The sequence below is a fragment of the Euprymna scolopes genome, chromosome 39 (assembly GCF_053919585.1).
Source record: "Euprymna scolopes isolate OS-2025 chromosome 39, ASM5391958v1, whole genome shotgun sequence".
NCBI classification, from domain to species: domain Eukaryota; kingdom Metazoa; phylum Mollusca; class Cephalopoda; order Sepiida; family Sepiolidae; genus Euprymna; species Euprymna scolopes.
In genome coordinates, this window is record NC_136520.1 from 31,568,703 (window position 1) to 31,589,874 (window position 21,172).

Consider the following 21,172-nt stretch of genomic DNA (forward strand, 5'->3'; position numbering starts at 1 on the left):
AATAACATAGCCTCCTTTGTTTTGATCCGTGTTGGCTTTATGCCCTCCCCTCAATTTTTTTCTGTCATTATTTTTTTTTTTTTACAACCTAGTGTCTGTGTTACTGTACTATTTCAAATTAAATTAAATTTTTATGATATAGTTGTTTATTAAATTGTTAGGTGAAAGTACAGAATAGTTACAAAACACCCTCACTATGTTAAAAATGGGTTTCTAAAAAATAACATTATTTCAGCGTGATAACATAGATACACTAGTACCATTGTTTGTGTTTTTACTTATTTTAATGCGTTTTTAAGTTTGAAACAAGTAGTGCCCAATTGTTAACTTAGATGGCGGAAATTCTTTGGAGCTTTGGGTGCACCGATTTTCGATTTAAAAATAACTTAGGTAGAAGAATAACTCATGGTGGCTATACTAATAAATGGCTAAAAAAATGAAGCCCTATTGTTAATAGCTATGTTCATTCAAAGTGTTAATTTTCAGCTGTGACACCGTCGACCGAGTACCACATGACCTAACTTTTCTCAAACTGCAAACAAGGTTCAAATTTCAGCTCCCTCTGCAGTATTTGCACCTAAATGGATTTTTATTTTCTAATTTCAGACTGTTGACGACTTATTTAAGCCTGATGTTCTCGGTCACTTTACCACTTCCTACATACACACTTATGGTCACTATGCAACGCTATCATCTTTTTGTGTGGACCGTCTTCTCGCCCAAACTTTTATTTGCAAGCATGTCATACTTAGTTACTTCTGTTTTCGTTTTGATTGTATTTTTGTTACAAAAAATTTGTTTATAAAAAGCGATTTTTTCTTTGCAAATTTGTTTGACTTTTCATTTTTACATAATATTTATTTATGTATTTATCTTTACAATTAATGTTTCCACTTCACTTCCGTTTCTCCATCATTTTTAATTGATTTTTTTTTGTGCTTGTTAGATAGTCGACAGATTGATTTTTAAAAAATATGTTGTTTTAAGCAAAAACAGCAGTACTTATATAATTGTTTTGTTGAAATTAGTAATATATCCAAAAATTATGAAAATTCACCGAATAGAAAATTATTTATAGTTAAAAATAATTTTTACAGAAAATTGGGGGAAATTGCGTTTTTCCTAGATGTGAACACCTTGGAGATTGCAAATATAGGGGACATACTCATCTCCTTTTTCTCCACTTTAATGGCTTTAATACTGTTTTAGACCATAGTGATATACTTTTTTTTTTTTTTTTTTACTAAAAGCAGTTGTTTTGCCCAATGAATTTTCGTAATTTTTGGATATATTACTAATTTCGACATGACAAGTACTCTTGTTTTTGCTTAAAAGCACATATTTAAAAAATCGATCTGTCCACTCAACAAGCACCGATTTTTTTTTTTTACAGTATCTTTAGTTTATTAAATTGTTATATGAAAATACAGATTAGGTAAAAGTACACCCCCCCCCCCACGGCCACCTTCTTCCACATGTTAAGAATGCTTTTTCTATAAATTAACCTTATTGTTTAGAAAAAGCATTCTTAACATGGGAGGGGCGACCGGAAATGAACTGAAAACAGTAATCGTAAAGATAACCATTTATTTATTAATGGTATTCATCCGGCGTTATATATGGCACAATCACGTTGACACACCGGATCACCGAAGTTAAGCAACATTGGGCATGGCCAGTACCAGATGGGTGACCATTTGGGAAGGCGAGATGCTGTATGTACTTGAAAGTAAAATACCAGGTTGAGAAACTGGCACGGTCTATCCTTCTCTCGAGGGTAGATGGGACCCTCTAAGCCGTGGTAGGCACCCCGTCTAGTGATGGCATCACAATAAAAAATACCCTTCATAGCCCTGGTGAAGCATCAAGTATTCAGCTACGGACAGGATTCAAATTTCACTACAAACTCATATAGTGAGTTCAATCCCAGTTATAGCTGCGGTGGATGGATGGATGGATTCGGCGTTTTCTGTGTGGAGATATATTGTTTGTAGAAAGATTTTTATGAAAAATTTAAGTGCTTGTTAATCTCCCCTCCCCATGAAAAAATAAAAATAAAGAAAATCTGTATGATGTACGTTCCTGTGATGAAAAAGAAAAAAAAAGTATTGTATACGAAAAATCATGTGAATTGTTGATATTTTATTTTTAAATAAGAAAATCAAATTTTATGACTAAATGAAGAGGGACGTTCTCATGGCGCTACCTTGAAAACAGTCTAAAAGAACAAGGGCGATAACTTAAAATAAAACGTTTACATGATTTTAGAAAGCCGTTCTTAACATGGGGAGGAGGCATTGAAAAATCTAAAATCCGTTTAAAAATTGTTTTCTTTATAGTAATAAAACTACTTTGTCAATTTATGTGATTTTTGTACAATATTTTCTTTCCATCACAGGTACATACATCACGCAGATTTTTATTTATTTTTATTTATTCAGGGTGGTGGTGGGAAGGAAAATTCTGGGGACAAGCACCCAAAATAATTTCAAATATAGTCATGTTTACAACTTTTGCCATGAAATAAAAGTTAAAAATGACATTTGTAATATAAGGTCAGGTAATTAAAAAAAATGTTAGCGTGGTGGTGTTACTAAAAAAAATAAGTATGTTTCTGTTGTGAAGGAACATAACTGGCTATACACCGGTTACAAACTGTATATATATATTGGACTGTTTGGCAGACAGCGGCAGACAAGCAGTCGCAGTAAGACGGATAGTCTTACGTGTTGATTATCAGACTTTCTTCCCCATACTTGTTACTATGTACTTCTATTTACCTTAGGCGAGCAGCCTTACGTTTCTGTATTATAAATAAACCCCATTACACATACCACTCGGTGTAACTCACATTTGTCTTTATTTCCTAAGTATTTAGGAATATAACAATGGCGACGAAAGGATGTTCTTTCTCTTAACAGAGATAAATTACCGTACCAAGGACTGTGTACAATGCAAGGATTTTTTGTTTTACGAAAAAAACAAACTACACAAGGATTTTTGACCACGTGCGTCAATGAATTTAAAAATTTTTCCTACCTAAAGTAGCGAAAAGTACGGATTTTTCTTCGTAAAGAACTCACAAGAAATTATAGAAACATGTTCAAGGTAAAGTGGAATTTATATTTATTTTGACAAGTAAAAAAAAAAAAAAAAAATGGTCGCAAGTTGAATTCGAAACTACACTAAAGGATTACGAGTTTCGAAAGAAAAAATATAAATACAACGACTATTGTACCATTTTATGCCACGTGGGAACGGCAGCCATATATATTTTTTTTTTTTGGAAAATTAATTGTTTGTTATTGCCTTTATATAAATAATTGGAACTATTTGTCGTGGGAAGTAAGAAATATTTTGTGTATGAACTTACGTTGTTGAAAAAAAAAAAAAAAAAAAAAAGAATTATTTTACAAAGCCTGTTGAATTACTATGGATGAACTTTGTTGAAACGTGTTGTGTCTGCATATTGCTACTAATTTACGATATACGTAAATTTACGATTTTTCTTTGGAATTATTGTGTAGAATTCGAAAAGACATTTTTGTACTAGAAGCTAACATGGAACAATTAGCAGAGTTAACTAAGGCTCTAGCCCTTAGCATCCAGGAACAGACAAAAATGACTCAACAATTTTTAGCGCAACAACAACAACAACAACAAATTCAACAACAACAGCTACAGCAACAGCTGCAACAACAACAAGAAAGAACACAAAAAACTTTAGAGGCACAACAAGAACAAACAAACATACTACAACGACAAATGTCGACACAGCAAAAGAATTTAGAAAAGCTAATTCTAACGTCGACCGGGAAGAAGACTAATTTTTCTGCCGAGGGTATTTCAAATTCACTAACGGAATTTCGTTACTCCCCGGATACTGGTGTTACTTTCCCTGCATACTACAGAAGATACGAAACAATTTTTACGAAAAGATGTTTAGACTGGACCGATGAGGAAAAAGTTACCCTGCTACTACAAAAACTGGGTACTGATGAAAACACCAAGTATGCAAATCTAATTCTACCAAAAAAACCGGAGGAGGTTTCGTTCGAGGAAACAATTAGTACCTTGTCGAAAATATTTGATAAAAGGGATAGCCTATTTCACTCTAGATACAAATGTTTGAACATTCAGAAGGCAGAAGCTGAAGACTATCTAGAATATGCTTGCACTGTGAACTGTTTATGCGAATCATTTAAATTGAATGAAATTTCCGCAGACCAATTTAAATGTTTAATCTTTGTACAAGGTCTCACAGCACCAAGGGACAAAGATATACGTTCACGGATCCTAACAATTATGGAGGCGGATCCTAACATAACATTGCAAAAAGTCACTGAAGAGTGTCAACGTCTGATTAACATAAAGAAAGACAACACTCGCATTGAAGAGAAAAATATTTTTAAGGTGCAGCAAGTAAAAAGGCAAGGGACCACAAGAAAGTCCAGGTTCCAAGAACACAGGATCCTTAAAGGATACAAAGACCCAAAGCTAAAGTGTAAATGTTGTGGTAGTTTAAGACACAACAATAAGACCTGCTGGTTTAGGAACAAAATATGTTATGAATGTGGTCTCAGAGGTCACAAGGGAACATACTGTGCCCAGAAGAAAAGACAAGGGACCGATAATGTAAATACGCTTCGCATGAATAAAGAAAAAAGCTGCGAAAGACGGAAATATGTTGATGTTCGGATAAATGGACATCTGGTTACATTGCTTCTGGATAGCGGTGCAGATATTAGTATTATAAATGAAGATATATGGAAAAGGATAGGTCGACCTGAATTAACGAAAACCAGAAAGACGGCGAGAAGTGTGTGCGGCAAAAGATTAGAGTTCAAGGGAGAATTAAAATGCAAAGTGACATTCGCTAACCAGACTCATAAATCCAAAGTGTACGTCGTACCAGGAAAGAATACATGCCTGTTTGGGGTAGATTGGATTGTCCTGTTTAATTTATGGGAGAAACCCATAAATTCGTTTTGTAACGTTTTAACTGCAGAAAAAGCAAACCAAAGGGAAGACTTCCTGAAGGATTTGAAAACTGAATTTCCCAATGTTTTTGCCGAAGGACTAGGACTCTGTATTAAGACAGAGGCAAAATTTGAATTAAAGAAAAATGCCACTCCAGTATTCAAACCTAAAAGGAATGTGCCTTTTTCAGCGATGGACGCAATCGAAAAAGAGTTGGATAGACTTCAACAACTGGAAGTCATTGAAAAAGTTAACCACACAGATTGGGCAAGTCCAACCGTGTATGTAAAGAAAAAAAATAACAGAATAAGGGTCTGTGGAGATTTTTCAACGGGTTTAAATGACTGTCTATTGGACCATAATTATCCCCTTCCGTCCGCAGAAGATCTGTTCTCTAAGCTTAACGGAGGAAAAATTTTTTCTAAGATAGACCTCTCAGATGCTTACTTGCAAATTAAGATCAGCGATGAATGCTCCAAATACTTAGGCATAAATACTCATAAGGGCATTTTTAAGCTAAAGAGGCTTCCTTTTGGATTAAAGGTTGCTCCTGCTATTTTCCAGCAAATTATGGACACGATGCTGGCAGGGTTGGAATTTTCAATGGCCTACCTTGACGATATCCTAATTAAAAGTGAAAATTTGCAAGATCATAAGAAGCATGTAAAAGAAGTATTCAAAAGAATACAGGAATTTGGTTTTAAATTGAGCCCAGAAAAATGCGATTTTTTTATGAAAAAAATTAAATATCTAGGTCAAATAATCGACAAAGAGGGTCGAAGACCGGATCCACAAAGGACTGAAGCAATTGAAAAGATGCCTGCTCCAGATTCAGTGACAAAATTAAAATCGTTTTTGGGATTAGTTCAATACTATGCAATTTACATCCCTAACATACATAATTTAAGAGCTCCTCTTAACGAGTTACTGAAAAAGGGTGTTAAATGGAACTGGAATAAGGAATGTGAATCTGCTTTCCAAAATATCAAAAGATGTCTACTGTCAGACTTAGCATTGGCACATTTCAATCCAGAAAAGGAACTAATACTAGCAACGGACGCCAGTGATTACGGTGTTGGCGCTGTATTACTTCACAAGTATGAGGATGGTAGGACAAAAGCTATCGCCCATGCTTCAAGAACGTTGGTTGCAGCGGAGAAAAATTACAGCCAAATTGAAAAAGAGGCGCTGTCGATAATATTTGGAATTACAAAGTACAATCGATTTCTCCATGGACGATCTTTTATTTTGCAAACCGACCATAAACCCCTACTTACCATATTTGGATCAAAGAAAGGCATTCCCACACATACTGCGAATCGATTACAGCGATGGGCTGTAACCCTCTTAAACTATCAGTTTAAGATGAAACATGTATCCTCAAAAAAGTTAGGACACGCAGATGCATTATCACGGTTGATCCCTAAAAGAAGCGAAAGTTTCGAAGAAACGGTAATTGCTGCGCTTAAAGACGAAAGTGAATGTACAAGTTCAATGTGTAATATGATACGTGAACTTCCGGTAACTTTCGAAAAAATAAAAAAAGAGGCAGTAAATGACATTTTCATTAAGAAAATGAAAAATCAATTGGGATGGATAAAAAAAAATAAAAAGGTAGATCAAACAACGCCTTTTTCCATCTGTGAAGATGTGCTCATGTATGGTGAGAGGATCGTAATTCCACTAACGTTACAGAGGAAAATTCTGAAGGAATTTCATACAGGTCATCCGGGCATTTCGAGAATGAAATCCCTTATGAGAGGATATGTGTACTGGCCTGGTATGGACAAGGAAGTTGAAAAATGTGTCAAGACATGCAGAGGATGTCAATTAGCAGCTCGAGATCCTCTAGTAAAAACGACGCCATGGCCAAAGACGGACCTACCCTGGTCACGTCTGCATATTGATTATGCGGGACCTATAAATGGTTATTTTTACTTGATTATTGTAGATTCTTTTTCAAAATGGCCAGAAATATTTAAGTTTAGACATCCAACAGCAAAAAACACTGTGAGTGCGCTTAATGAAATTTTTAGCCGTTTTGGAGTGCCAAAAACCTTAGTGAGCGATAATGGAACAGCATTTACTGCTCATGAATTCAAAGAATTCTGTGACTCACTAAATATTCTACATATGACAACACCTGTGTACCATCCACGATTGAATGGGTTGGCCGAAAAATTTGTAGATACGTTTAAAAGGGCACTTAAGAAAAATCTTACTACGGACACAGACGAACAATGTATTCAAACATTTTTAGCAATTTACAGGGTGACACCAAATCCTAATAATAATGTCAATTCTTCCCCGGCTGAGCTAATGTTTGCAAGAAAGATAAGATCTGTCTTCGATAGGCTGCTACCAGAGAAAAAGAAAGTTTTCAAAAAAGAAAACCTTAATACCAAGTGCTTCTCCCCAGGTGAAAATGTATATTTCAAAAATTTTCAAAATGGACGAAATCAGTGGGTTGAAGGTATTATCAAAAAAAGGATTGGGAGCATGGTCTATACCATCCAAGGATTAAGTTTTGTCTGCAAAAGACACAGAAATCAAATACGTCCCAGACTGTCTCCAAATGTGGAAGAGACACCAATGGAAACATTGTGCGATATTTTTGATATACCAAAACCAGCGTGTGTACCGCAAACAATGAATATTTCGCCTGAACCGACCATACGGGCTGGACAGTAACCTTTACCCCGGGTAACGCTGACCAGAAGGAAAAGCGCAAGAAAGAGAAAAGTTACCAGGAGATTAAGCCCTGACCCTAAAAGGAAGAGGTATTTAAGCTAAAATCAGGAAGATTTCAGCTTCAGGGGGAGGTGTTGTGAAGGAACATAACTGGCTATACACCGGTTACAAACTGTATATATATATTGGACTGTTTGGCAGACAGCGGCAGACAGCGGCAGACAAGCAGTCGCAGTAAGACGGATAGTCTTACGTGTTGATTATCAGACTTTCTTCCCCATACTTGTTACTATGTACTTCTATTTACCTTAGGCGAGCAGCCTTACGTTTCTGTATTATAAATAAACCCCATTACACATACCACTCGGTGTAACTCACGTTTGTCTTTATTTCCTAAGTATTTAGGAATATAACAGTTTCTTAAAGATAGCTGTAAAATGGCAAATGGTTATAATGAATTGAAACAACTTCGAATTATTAAAAAAAAGAAAAAAGTCGCTTACTTTAAATTTTAAAATTACCAACACAAATATTTAAATGTTTTAAAATTTGTAATATATATATATATTTTTTTACTCTTGTTCACACCAAACATACTATATTGCTACTTGGACATAAGAGGCTACTATTTGGAACCATGTCTACTGGTGACCATGTGAGGAGATGAGCAAGATATCTGTTCACATTACATTTAAACTTCTTCATGTTAGTACAATCAAAGAAGCAAGAAACAGAAAAGGATTTACAATGTCTAGCAGTCCAAAGGAAGAAACTATTAGTGTAGAAGACTTTCTGGCATCTAGGGTCCTCTACAATGGTGGGATTTTGTTGCTAGACAGTTTTGTCGGCGGTAGTTACATTGCGGGAGTACAAGAGCAATGACTTCATCAGTACATATTCCATTAAAGTAAAACAGGCACAGGGATGCGACATTGCAGTGATGTGACAGAGGTTGGCGCTTGGTTGATAGTGTGGGACCTATAGATTTGAGACTTTTTTAGACTAAGAGGGAGAGACTAGACATGGATTCACCAGCACAGATTTGCTATCTTGACTGAGATATTCTTTAATTTAATTAATAGTAGCAGGGAGACCTGACGTTGCCCAAGATTAAATGAGAGTCAATGAATGTTTCCAGACTTCCAGTACTTTTATTGTCATCAAAATTGGTGAAATCGCCCATTTTTCAATCAAATCGATTGATTGCCTGCTCTCATCCAGGACCCATCCGGGTGCACTGGTATGAAACTTCACATGTCGCCCTGCAGTGCTTTAGTCCATAATACATTGTCCTCTACTTTGCACTGTAGGGAATCCACTGTTGATTTTGTAAAATTATTTTTATGTAATGGTTTGAATTAAAGTTTAAAATGCAAATTCAAATATCATGATTCAATTGTGCTTTAAACAGAAACATTCATTTCAAATGCGTCCCTGTCATATCAAAGAACCTACTTTTGATTTAATACATTGAGTCCTTCTGCTTGTGCAGTGATAAAACTTCTCAAATTCACTTTTGATGTTAGGTTGTTCAAAATCGAACTGCTCTGTTCTTTAATCAGACTTTTTCAATTATCAATTTTCGATACTTATTGAAAGGATTCCGATACAAAACCTATCTAAGAACACCCTCAAATACCTAAAGCGCATTTGTGTGAAATTTCAAATAATCGACCTAACCGTTTCAGGGTCCATAAGGAATGTACTTACGCATGCACATACACACACGCACACACAAAGTGCCTTTTATATATACAAAGAGATGGAAATAAATTTATCTTATTTTGGGTTTATGAAACAATTCTATTTTTCAAAATGAATTTCACTTCTTGATATAAGTTCATAACTCCCCTTTTCCTCCCAAGACAAAACAAAAATAAAGAAATATACATACTCATGCTAGAAAGAAAATATTTGTTATTGCAATCGGAAATTAAACAAAACACTCGTAGAAACACGTCCAATAAATGTCAGTAATCATGCAAAAATGTAATGCTCTACCAGTATTTTGTTTGATTTTCGATTTTTAAGCGATTATCAAAGGCCCTAGTGCAATGTTTATGGGCAGCCATTTTGATTTTGTTCTAACTTTACAGAGTGGGTACTCGGCTTGTTTTTAACCAAAAACGCTTTAAAATAAGTTTAAACATAAATGAACTTATTCAGGTAGGTAGAAGAATGATTTATCTCGCCTTTGGTAACATTTATTTTTTATTTTTCACACTTTTTTGTTTTGTTTTGTTAGTTACAATAACAAATACCCAATGTCATATTTCAAAAATCATGTAAATTAAGTTTTATTATAAAAAAAAAAAACAAGAGAAAAGAAATGTGGAACTGTCTTCCGTTTTCCTGGTTTCCAGCTGACTACAATATGGTTGTCTTCAAATCCAACATAAACAAGTTCTTGACGAGCTGTTCCACTTAAGTTGACAAATTTACCGAATTTCCACTTGTGATCGAGGCAAAATATGTGTCCAGAAAAAAAAGACTTTTCCTACTTGTAGCATGATCTCTAGTCTTGGTAGGGACATTTTGGAGGACAATAGGGTCTTTGGGTATACCCAAGAACCACACCAACATTTTAACCGGGTAACTCTCACCTTATTTTCTCCTTTAGGTCTTACAATCCAAGAGCAATGTTTCTGACAAAGAGGAGAAAATTGCTGTTTTCTGGAGTCAGAATCTATTCCATCTAACATTTATCATTGGTAAGTTTTTGGATTTTGAAGTAGTATTTTTTCCCCCTTAGCTCCTTTAGGAAAGAGATGATTGTTTTAGCTTCCTAATAAATTATAGCAAAGAACAAGGCACAAAAGAAACACAAACTTCCTTTTAAACAATAACAATGAAGAGTATTTTATTTGTAGCAGGAACTGGCAGGTCAGGCTGCTAAAAGAGAAGAATGAAAAGAAAGTTCTTTTAAGGTCATCGAAGGTCAGTCAGTACCATGTTGTCCCCGTCAATACTATAGCGAGATGTCCCGTGGACAGGGGATGAAAGAGGATAGATGTTGCTAGACTGGCGGTCTGGATCTGACTGGCTGACTTTCCCAGACTTTTAGGGAGTAGATGAATCAATGCGCTCTGTTAGCTGATTGATCAGCCTGTGGCCGGAGAACTCAGAGGGAACATTGATTCACCAGAGAAAATAGTTCTCTGTGACTGCTACACTCCTTACATCATGTGGCTTCATGCCTTGTCTGGAACGATTTCCATAAAAAAATATACATTGTGTATAAGAGCTATTGTTTTAGTGAAGGTAGAAAAGGAATGATATAATATATAGGGTGGAACGATAAATTTGTTGCTTTAAAAAAAACAGTACAGCTTTAATCAATTCAAGTAACTTGATTATGTAGTAGAGCTGACATCTAATCAATGTAGCTGCCTTCAGCCTCAATCACTGCCTCGATGCAGACCCAGAACTAAGAGCATGTTTTTTCCACACGCACCAGCAGGAGCTCTGTGGATGATAGCGATCAGGCTTGCTTTGGAGTTGGGGGAGATCATGTTGTTGATGGTCTCGATATATGACCAAATGAAGTATTCCCCAGCGGGTTCAGGTCGAGGGAGAGAAGGGTACAAAACGTAGCAGTCCTTTTGAAGCCAAACCTGGGTCTCTTTGGACTTGTGGGTCGACGTCAAGTCCTGCTGGCACACACACGACGGGAAACTTTATTGAGCTGTGTCCTCAAGTGTTGAACCGTCTGGATTTGTATTTAGAAGGTGCTGGCAATGGTCCTGTTGTCATAACTTGGATTTGTAGAGAGCATGGGTTGTTCAGCAACACATCTCCAATCTCACAGTATTGTGCTACTTTCAGACATGATAGAAGGCTTCCATCACTCTTGGAATTTGTACATCTAGTAGATGGTCTGCAACAAAAAAAAAAAAAAAGAAAGAAAACCAGTTTTCATCAAACAGAAATGGAATCATATCATCTTTTCTATGTCGACAATTTTATTGTTACACCCTGTGCAGATCTGCATATAAAATGGAAATAAAATGAAACCTGAGAGAATAGATGGTAGCAATTAGAGGCATTTGATTTTTTGGATTCATGGGAATCACATCATGATTAAGTCAGCACATAATTGATATTATTTCATATTACTTTTGAGAAAGGAAATTTCATGTTTTGGATTTTTTGAGGTGAAGATTAATAATCTCTATCCCTACTATTATATAAAACGAACTTCGCGTGTCTGTGTATCTGTGTGTTTGTGAGTTCTTTTCCTATGGACTCAAAAACGGCTGGGTCGATTTTTATGTAATTTCACATGAAGGAACTTTATGTGCCTGGCAGTATTCTTAGATAGGGTTTGTGCCAGAATGTCTTCAATAAGCATTGGTAATCAATAATCGAAATAACCCGATGAAAGAAGGAACAGGCGATTTTGACCAAAGTTAAAATCTTACAAAGCCTAACAACACAAGTGCATTTGAGAAGTTTTATTACCACACAAGCTGAAAGGACCAACATATAAAATCAACAGTAGGTTCTTTGGTATGACAGGAGCACGTTTCAAATGAATGCTTCTATTTAAAGCACAATTTCACAATGATACTTGATTTTTTTCATTTTAAACTTTAACGCAAGCTATTACATATAAAAAATAATGTTATAAAATCAACAGTAGGTTCTCTACAGTGCAATGTAGACTCCAATATATTGTGAAGTAACTGCGAGATGTATGTGAAGCTTCCTCCAGGTGCATCATGATGGGTTCCCAATTAGAGCAGGCAATCAATCGATTTGATTGAAAAATAGACTATTTCATCGATTTCGATGACAATAAAAATATGGGAGTATAAAACATTCGTTGGTCATCATTCAATCCTGAGCAACGTCGGGTCACTCTGCTAGTTTGTATTAATTTATTTATTGGATGTTATTCTCAAAATGTTTTGGCCAATGTAATCTCTGACCTTCTTCAGGTACGTCTCGTTCACGTAAGAAATTTTTACAGAATTTTGGCACAGAACCTTTTATTTAATTCATGGGGGTAGATTGTTCTTATTCCAGCAGCCATAACTGGATATAAATTTTAAGTAAGTTTTATTATATTCTTACTATCGCCTGTACTGAGGATTGAACTTGCAGAAGACAATCACTTAAAACTGATTATTACTTAGTACTTTATTCATTCTAACTTTAATGTGATACGTATGACAGGCATGCATGTAAGTACTCAAGACTTGTGTACTACTGTCTTAGTTGGGCCTACCTAGAGTGAAAAATGAGTTCATTCAAGGGCTACAAAAAGACTATGCCAGAAATGTTCAGTGAGTAACTGCTGAGGTTGCTTGGGATTGTATCAGGTCGTGTTGATGGAGTTGTTTGAGATCGTATCAGGTCGTGTTGATGGAGTTGTTTGAGATTGTGTCAGGTCGTATTGATGGAGTTGTTCAAGATCATGTTGAGTTATATTGATGAAGTTGTTCGGGATCGTGTCAGGTCGTATTGATGGAGTTGTTTGAGATCGTATCAGGTCGTATTGATGGAGTTGTTTGAGATCGTATCAGGTCGTATTGATGGAGTTGTTTGAGATCGTATCAGGTCGTATTGATGGAGTTGTTTGAGATCGTATCAGGTCGTATTGATGGAGTTGTTCAAGATCGTGTTGAGTCATATTGATGAAGTTGTTCGGGATCGTGTCAGGTCGTATTGATGGAGTTGTTTGAGATCGTATCAGGTCGTATTGATGGAGTTGTTTGAGATTGTGTCAGGTCGTATTGATGGAGTTGTTCGAGATCATGTTGAGTCATATCGATGAAGTTGTTCGAGATTGTGTCAGGTCGTATTGATGGAGTTGTTTGAGATCGTATCAGGTCGTATTGATGGAGTTGTTTGAGATTGTGTCAGGTTGTATTGAATGAATTGTTTGGGATTGTGCTGGGTCATATCAGCGGAATTGTTTGCATCATGTAGGGTCATGGCGACGAAGTTGTTCAGGACCATGGTGGGTCGTGTTGATGGTATTGTTTGCGTTTGTATCGTGTAGACAGAAGCGTTCAACTTAAATTTGTTATGCAGTTGACTTAACAGTTGTTGCAGTTGTCCTGCAGCATGTAATAACAACATACATATATTTTTGGGGAGGGTCGTCTCTCTTCACTCATGGAGTTACAATACGGTACTCTTCTCAAAGTAAATAATAATTTGTTTTTCTCAAAAGCTACCCATCCTAGGTTTATTCGGTGTTTAACAACTGCTAAACCATTATTAGTGAACAATATTTTGTGTCCATGGTACACAAAATTTTGTACTTATTCAATAGTACTACTGCTGATAGTAAGAATAAGATCGTTGTGTGGATCAGTTATCATGCATTTTGTTTTGTTAGCGCTAGAATTTATAACATTTACATATTCCCAGTTGTACTGCATAAATTTGACAACTTCTATGCTGCTAAAAATCGATACAATCCAAAATCATATAATACAATTCACGACTTGTTAAATGTTTTTACTATAATTAGAGGGTATGATTCCCAGAATTTGGATGATCTTATTTATAACTACATGTTAGGACAATCAACTAATGAGAAGCCTCCAACCTCATTATAAAAATATCGAATTTTGGATTCAAGTCAGTTTGCTATCAGTCTCTGTCTTGACACAACTGAACTGATTGGGACTACATTGATTCTATGCCGATCTAATGCCTTTATCTTTGTTAAAAAAAATTACTCAACACCCGAGTCTGTATTGATTCTTTGCTGATTTGATTTACTACTGCCATCTTTGTTCAACATAATGGCTCAACACTTAACATGACTGACAACAGACTCACAGATCACATCCAAATTAAAGAACTTCATCAAATCACAAGTGGAAAAAAATTTTATCCACTATATTCTGTGAAAGGTAATTCTTCTTAGCTTAATACTTGCAATGTAGATAAAGAGAAAGAAACATTCAAGGGAGAAAAGAATATGGAAATATGGAAATGATTTTTATTAAAGTGAAAGTTCTGATAGAAAAAAGTCTGTAATCTGCTGACTGCCAAGAGTTGTCCATCTGGCACACAAACACAATCCTTGCATGATAACATTTTGGAAAGGGTAGAAAAGGGAGAAAAGGAAAGAGAGAGAAAGAGAGAGGGGGATTCACTTACTGAAGGCAATTCTTTTAGAAAGTTTATTAGTATCTTTTTTACTCAGAGTCTTCTTTAGAAAAATCGTATAATAGTACCTATATAAGAGCCAGGTACATCCAAGGATGGAATACTGTTGCCACATCTGGGCAGGAGCTGCTAGAAAGCACTTATCCTGCCCTGACAGAGTTCAAAATAGACTTTTCTCTTCCCTGCAACCTCTTTCTCACAGAAGAGACGTTGCGTTCTGTCCCTGCTTTATTATTATTTTCATAGCAAGTGCTCGTCTGAGTTCCAATGTATGGTTCCCCCCCTTGCCAAACTTTCATGAGAAACACTCATCTAGCTGAAAACACTATCAATAATTCCCCCACTCTTTATCTGTGCCTAAACCTAAATGTAGATTCCATAAACAAAGCTTCTTTCTTAGAACTGCACACATGTGGAACTCTCTTCCATTTGCCTGCTTTCCAGCTGACTATAATATGGTCATCTTCAAGTCCAACGTAAACAAGTTTTTGATGAGCCGTTTCCCTTAAGTAATCCAATTTACCAAATTTCTACTACTAACAATTACTACATCACTATCCCATTGACCACTGTACACTTATTAACCCTTATCCTCGAGTAGTCTCTGGGCCTTGATAAGTGGTGACTCTTTTGTAAAAAAAAAATCGTCACAATCTCCTTGTTTTAAGCAGTATCCGTTCTTCCGTTAGACTGCGTTTGCTTCTTTAGTTAAAGTTTTTTGCGGGTGGTATTTTCGTGCAAGCAACCACAACACTTCCAAATCATCCCAGCCAAAGTAACGTCGACCAAAAGACAGATAATCTTTTTGTAATCTTCTCATAGAGAAAAGGCGATATAAAAGTTCATATTTCAGAGCCAAAGTCCAAAACAGGGTTTCAGCTAACTAAAAACCGCTGCGACGAATCCTGTGTTTTCCTTTTTTATCCTGAGATAATTAATGTCTTTGGAATTTGCTGCTTATTCCAACTATTTTAATATCTAATTAGAGAAGCTGATTCTCACACAAATTTCCCTGGTCTTGAATTCGCCCAAGACTCGTTCCAACATGTCAAGTAACGTTGACATAGACGTCCTCATTTTAGGGAGTGGAATCAGTAAACTCCTTTTCTTTCAACTATTTTAATGTCTAGTTAAGACAGAGAAGCTGTTCACAAAGTCTTCTAGTCTCCTTTTCCTTGACCGAGACCTTCACAAAATATGTCAGGTAACTTAGACATATTTAACCCATATTGTCGGTAAGATGAGATGTGAGCGTCGCTCCTTCTTTCACAGAGTCGAATCAACAACTGATATTTTTTTCCTTCAAAAATACTGCATGTGGAAATTTAGGCATACCAAGAAAGATGTGCCCAATCAGCAAGCAGAACAGAATCAGGTGACATAGAGGAGGAGGAGGAGGAGGAACGTAACAGAGAGAAGGAAGGAAGAAAACAAAGAAAAAAAGAAGGGGCAAAATAAAATAGTGGAAATAATTTTCCACAAACTCTCACACCAGGCATTCCAGTAAGGTACAAAAATCTCTTTAGGTATATCAGACGGTTTGAAACCGAATTATCTAAGATATGCCTAGGAGAGATAATAGAAGCAAAATGAAAGCGAGAGGGGCCGTGCAAACGCTGACATAACAACATCTGCATGTAGCCACAGCTAAGTTTAAATCAATAGTATAACAAAAAAAAACAAACAAAAAAAACGAGCAAAACAAAATAAAACAAAAAAAAAAAACAGAATCAATAGAAAGTATTTTCTCATTTCAGCATGCCATCCAGACTCATGAAAAAGAATTTCAAAAACTACCTGACAAATATACCCTTTGAACCAAGTGCAAGAGAAATTCAAACAATCACACTTTAAGAGACAGTTAGAATCTTAAAATGGTCTCTTGAATGAAATGTATGAGAAAGCAGGTGAATGTTTGCCATCCGATATGATGCCCCATCCCCAGCAAGACCAAAACGATAAAAAATAAAATTTAAAAAATCCTCTAACCAGAGATAGTGAAACATAAAACATTGTGATCATTTTAATAAAGTAAATCAGACGATCTCACTGAACCCCTAAATAAAATAGAAGTATATGATACATCCAAGGATGGAATACTGTTGCCACATCTGGGCAGGAGCTGCTAGAAAGCACTTATCCTGCCCTGACAGAGTTCAAAATAGACTTTTCTCTTCCCTGCAACCTCTTTCTCACAGAAGAGACGTTGCGTTCTGTCCCTGCTTTATTATTATTTTCATAGCAAGTGCTCGTCTGAGTTCCAATGTATGGTTCCCCCCCCTTGCCAAACTTTCATGAGAAACACTCATCTAGCTGAAAACACTATCAATAATTCCCCCACTCTTTATCTGTGCCTAAACCTAAATGTAGATTCCATAAACAAAGCTTCTTTCTTAGAACTGCACACATGTGGAACTCTCTTCCATTTGCCTGCTTTCCAGCTGACTATAATATGGTCATCTTCAAGTCCAACGTAAACAAGTTTTTGATGAGCCGTTTCCCTTAAGTAATCCAATTTACCAAATTTCTACTACTAACAATTACTACATCACTATCCCATTGACCACTGTACACTTATTAACCCTTATCCTCGAGTAGTCTCTGGGCCTTGATAAGTGGTGACTCTTTTGTAAAAAAAAAATCGTCACAATCTCCTTGTTTTAAGCAGTATCCGTTCTTCCGTTAGACTGCGTTTGCTTCTTTAGTTAAAGTTTTTTGCGGGTGGTATTTTCGTGCAAGCAACCACAACACTTCCAAATCATCCCAGCCAAAGTAACGTCGACCAAAAGACAGATAATCTTTTTGTAATCTTCTCACAGAGAAAAGGCGATATAAAAGTTCATATTTCAGAGCCAAAGTCCAAAACAGGGTTTCAGCTAACTAAAAACCGCTGCGACGAATCCTGTGTTTTCCTTTTTTATCCTGAGATAATTAATGTCTTTGGAATTTGCTGCTTATTCCAACTATTTTAATATCTAATTAGAGAAGCTGATTCTCACACAAATTTCCCTGGTCTTGAATTCGCCCAAGACTCGTTCCAACATGTCAAGTAACGTTGACATAGACGTCCTCATTTTAGGGAGTGGAATCAGTAAACTCCTTTTCTTTCAACTATTTTAATGTCTAGTTAAGACAGAGAAGCTGTTCACAAAGTCTTCTAGTCTCCTTTTCCTTGACCGAGACCTTCACAAAATATGTCAGGTAACTTAGACATATTTAACCCATATTGTCGGTAAGATGAGATGTGAGCGTCGCTCCTTCTTTCACAGAGTCGAATCAACAACTGATATTTTTTTCCTTCAAAAATACTGCATGTGGAAATTTAGGCATACCAAGAAAGATGTGCCCAATCAGCAAGCAGAACAGAATCAGGTGACATAGAGGAGGAGGAGGAGGAGGAACGTAACAGAGAGAAGGAAGGAAGAAAACAAAGAAAAAAAGAAGGGGCAAAATAAAATAGTGGAAATAATTTTCCACAAACTCTCACACCAGGCATTCCAGTAAGGTACAAAAATCTCTTTAGGTATATCAGACGGTTTGAAACCGAATTATCTAAGATATGCCTAGGAGAGATAATAGAAGCAAAATGAAAGCGAGAGGGGCCGTGCAAACGCTGACATAACAACATCTGCATGTAGCCACAGCTAAGTTTAAATCAATAGTATAACAAAAAAAAACAAACAAAAAAAACGAGCAAAACAAAATAAAACAAAAAAAAAAAACAGAATCAATAGAAAGTATTTTCTCATTTCAGCATGCCATCCAGACTCATGAAAAAGAATTTCAAAAACTACCTGACAAATATACCCTTTGAACCAAGTGCAAGAGAAATTCAAACAATCACACTTTAAGAGACAGTTAGAATCTTAAAATGGTCTCTTGAATGAAATGTATGAGAAAGCAGGTGAATGTTTGCCATCCGATATGATGCCCCATCCCCAGCAAGACCAAAACGATAAAAAATAAAATTTAAAAAATCCTCTAACCAGAGATAGTGAAACATAAAACATTGTGATCATTTTAATAAAGTAAATCAGACGATCTCACTGAACCCCTAAATAAAATAGAAGTATATGATACATCCAAGGATGGAATACTGTTGCCACATCTGGGCAGGAGCTGCTAGAAAGCACTTATCCTGCCCTGACAGAGTTCAAAATAGACTTTTCTCTTCCCTGCAACCTCTTTCTCACAGAAGAGACGTTGCGTTCTGTCCCTGCTTTATTATTATTTTCATAGCAAGTGCTCGTCTGAGTTCCAATGTATGGTTCCCCCCCCCTTGCCAAACTTTCATGAGAAACACTCATCTAGCTGAAAACACTATCAATAATTCCCCCACTCTTTATCTGTGCCTAAACCTAAATGTAGATTCCATAAACAAAGCTTCTTTCTTAGAACTGCACACATGTGGAACTCTCTTCCATTTGCCTGCTTTCCAGCTGACTATAATATGGTCATCTTCAAGTCCAACGTAAACAAGTTTTTGATGAGCCGTTTCCCTTAAGTAATCCAATTTACCAAATTTCTACTACTAACAATTACTACATCACTATCCCATTGACCACTGTACACTTATTAACCCTTATCCTCGAGTAGTCTCTGGGCCTTGATAAGTGGTGACTCTTTTGTAAAAAAAAAATCGTCACAATCTCCTTGTTTTAAGCAGTATCCGTTCTTCCGTTAGACTGCGTTTGCTTCTTTAGTTAAAGTTTTTTGCGGGTGGTATTTTCGTGCAAGCAACCACAACACTTCCAAATCATCCCAGCCAAAGTAACGTCGACCAAAAGACAGATAATCTTTTTGTAATCTTCTCACAGAGAAAAGGCGATATAAAAGTTCATATTTCAGAGCCAAAGTCCAAAACAGGGTTTCAGCTAACTAAAAACCGCTGCGACGAATCCTGTGTTTTCCTTTTTTATCCTGAGATAATTAATGTCTTTGGAATTTGCTGCTTATTCCAACTATTTTAATATCTAATTAGAGAAGCTGATTCTCACACAAATTTCCCTGGTCTTGAATTCGCCCAAGACTCGTTCCAACATGTCAAGTAACGTTGACATAGACGTCCTCATTTTAGGGAGTGGAATCAGTAAACTCCTTTTCTTTCAACTATTTTAATGTCTAGTTAAGACAGAGAAGCTGTTCACAAAGTCTTCTAGTCTCCTTTTCCTTGACCGAGACCTTCACAAAATATGTCAGGTAACTTAGACATATTTAACCCATATTGTCGGTAAGATGAGATGTGAGCGTCGCTCCTTCTTTCACAGAGTCGAATCAACAACTGATATTTTTTTCCTTCAAAAATACTGCATGTGGAAATTTAGGCATACCAAGAAAGATGTGCCCAATCAGCAAGCAGAACAGAATCAGGTGACATAGAGGAGGAGGAGGAGGAGGAGGAACGTAACAGAGAGAAGGAAGGAAGAAAACAAAGAAAAAAAGAAGGGGCAAAATAAAATAGTGGAAATAATTTTCCACAAACTCTCACACCAGGCATTCCAGTAAGGTACAAAAATCTCTTTAGGTATATCAGACGGTTTGAAACCGAATTATCTAAGATATGCCTAGGAGAGATAATAGAAGCAAAATGAAAGCGAGAGGGGCCGTGCAAACGCTGACATAACAACATCTGCATGTAGCCACAGCTAAGTTTAAATCAATAGTATAACAAAAAAAAACAAACAAAAAAAACGAGCAAAACAAAATAAAACAAAAAAAAAAAAACAGAATCAATAGAAAGTATTTTCTCATTTCAGCATGCCATCCAGACTCATGAAAAAGAATTTCAAAAACTACCTGACAAATATACCCTTTGAACCAAGTGCAAGAGAAATTCAAACAATCACACTTTAAGAGACAGTTAGAATCTTAAAATGGTCTCTTGAATGAAATGTATGAGAAAGCAGGTGAATGTTTGCCATCCGATATGATGCCCCATCCCCAGCAAGACCAAAACGATAAAAAATAAAATTTAAAAAATCCTCTAACCAGAGATAGTGAAACATAAAACATTGTGATCATTTTAATAAAGTAAATCAGACGATCTCACTGAACCCCTAAATAAAATAGAAGTATATGATGTATAATATTGCAAGGGTAATAAGGGTCTAGCACTGGTGTCAGAGTTTGATTATAACATTTTTGACAGAAAATATGATTGGTGTCTGAATGAGACATTAATAATGGAAGAGTTGCTAGAATATAACATGGATTTCAGTATGTCAAAATTTAATGAAGAAAATTTTATCTGCTATGTCCCGCGGAAGGTAATTCTTCTTTGCTTGATACCTGCAACTTAGATAAAGAGAAAGAAACATTCATGAGAGAAAAGAATAGAAAAAAAAAACCGACTTGAAAGAAATCATTTTTA

General features: G+C 36.1%; 2 protein-coding genes across 3 annotated transcripts in view; one reads left to right on the plus strand and one right to left on the minus strand.

Annotated features, from left to right (window-relative positions):
* Positions 1–827, plus strand: part of LOC145263711 (GPI ethanolamine phosphate transferase 2, catalytic subunit-like) — a 63,611-nt gene extending 62,784 nt beyond the window's left edge. For both annotated transcript variants that reach the window (XM_080120666.1, XM_080120667.1), the window contains one exon: positions 607–827. In XM_080120666.1, coding sequence (XP_079976792.1) covers positions 607–805 — 199 coding nt within the window. In that variant the 3' untranslated portion in view covers positions 806–827. The remainder of the gene's footprint in view (positions 1–606) is intronic.
* LOC145263713 (large ribosomal subunit protein eL43) overlaps positions 1–21,172 on the minus strand; it is a 118,441-nt gene that overhangs the window by 87,026 nt on the left and 10,243 nt on the right. The gene's annotated exons all lie outside the window — the stretch shown is intronic.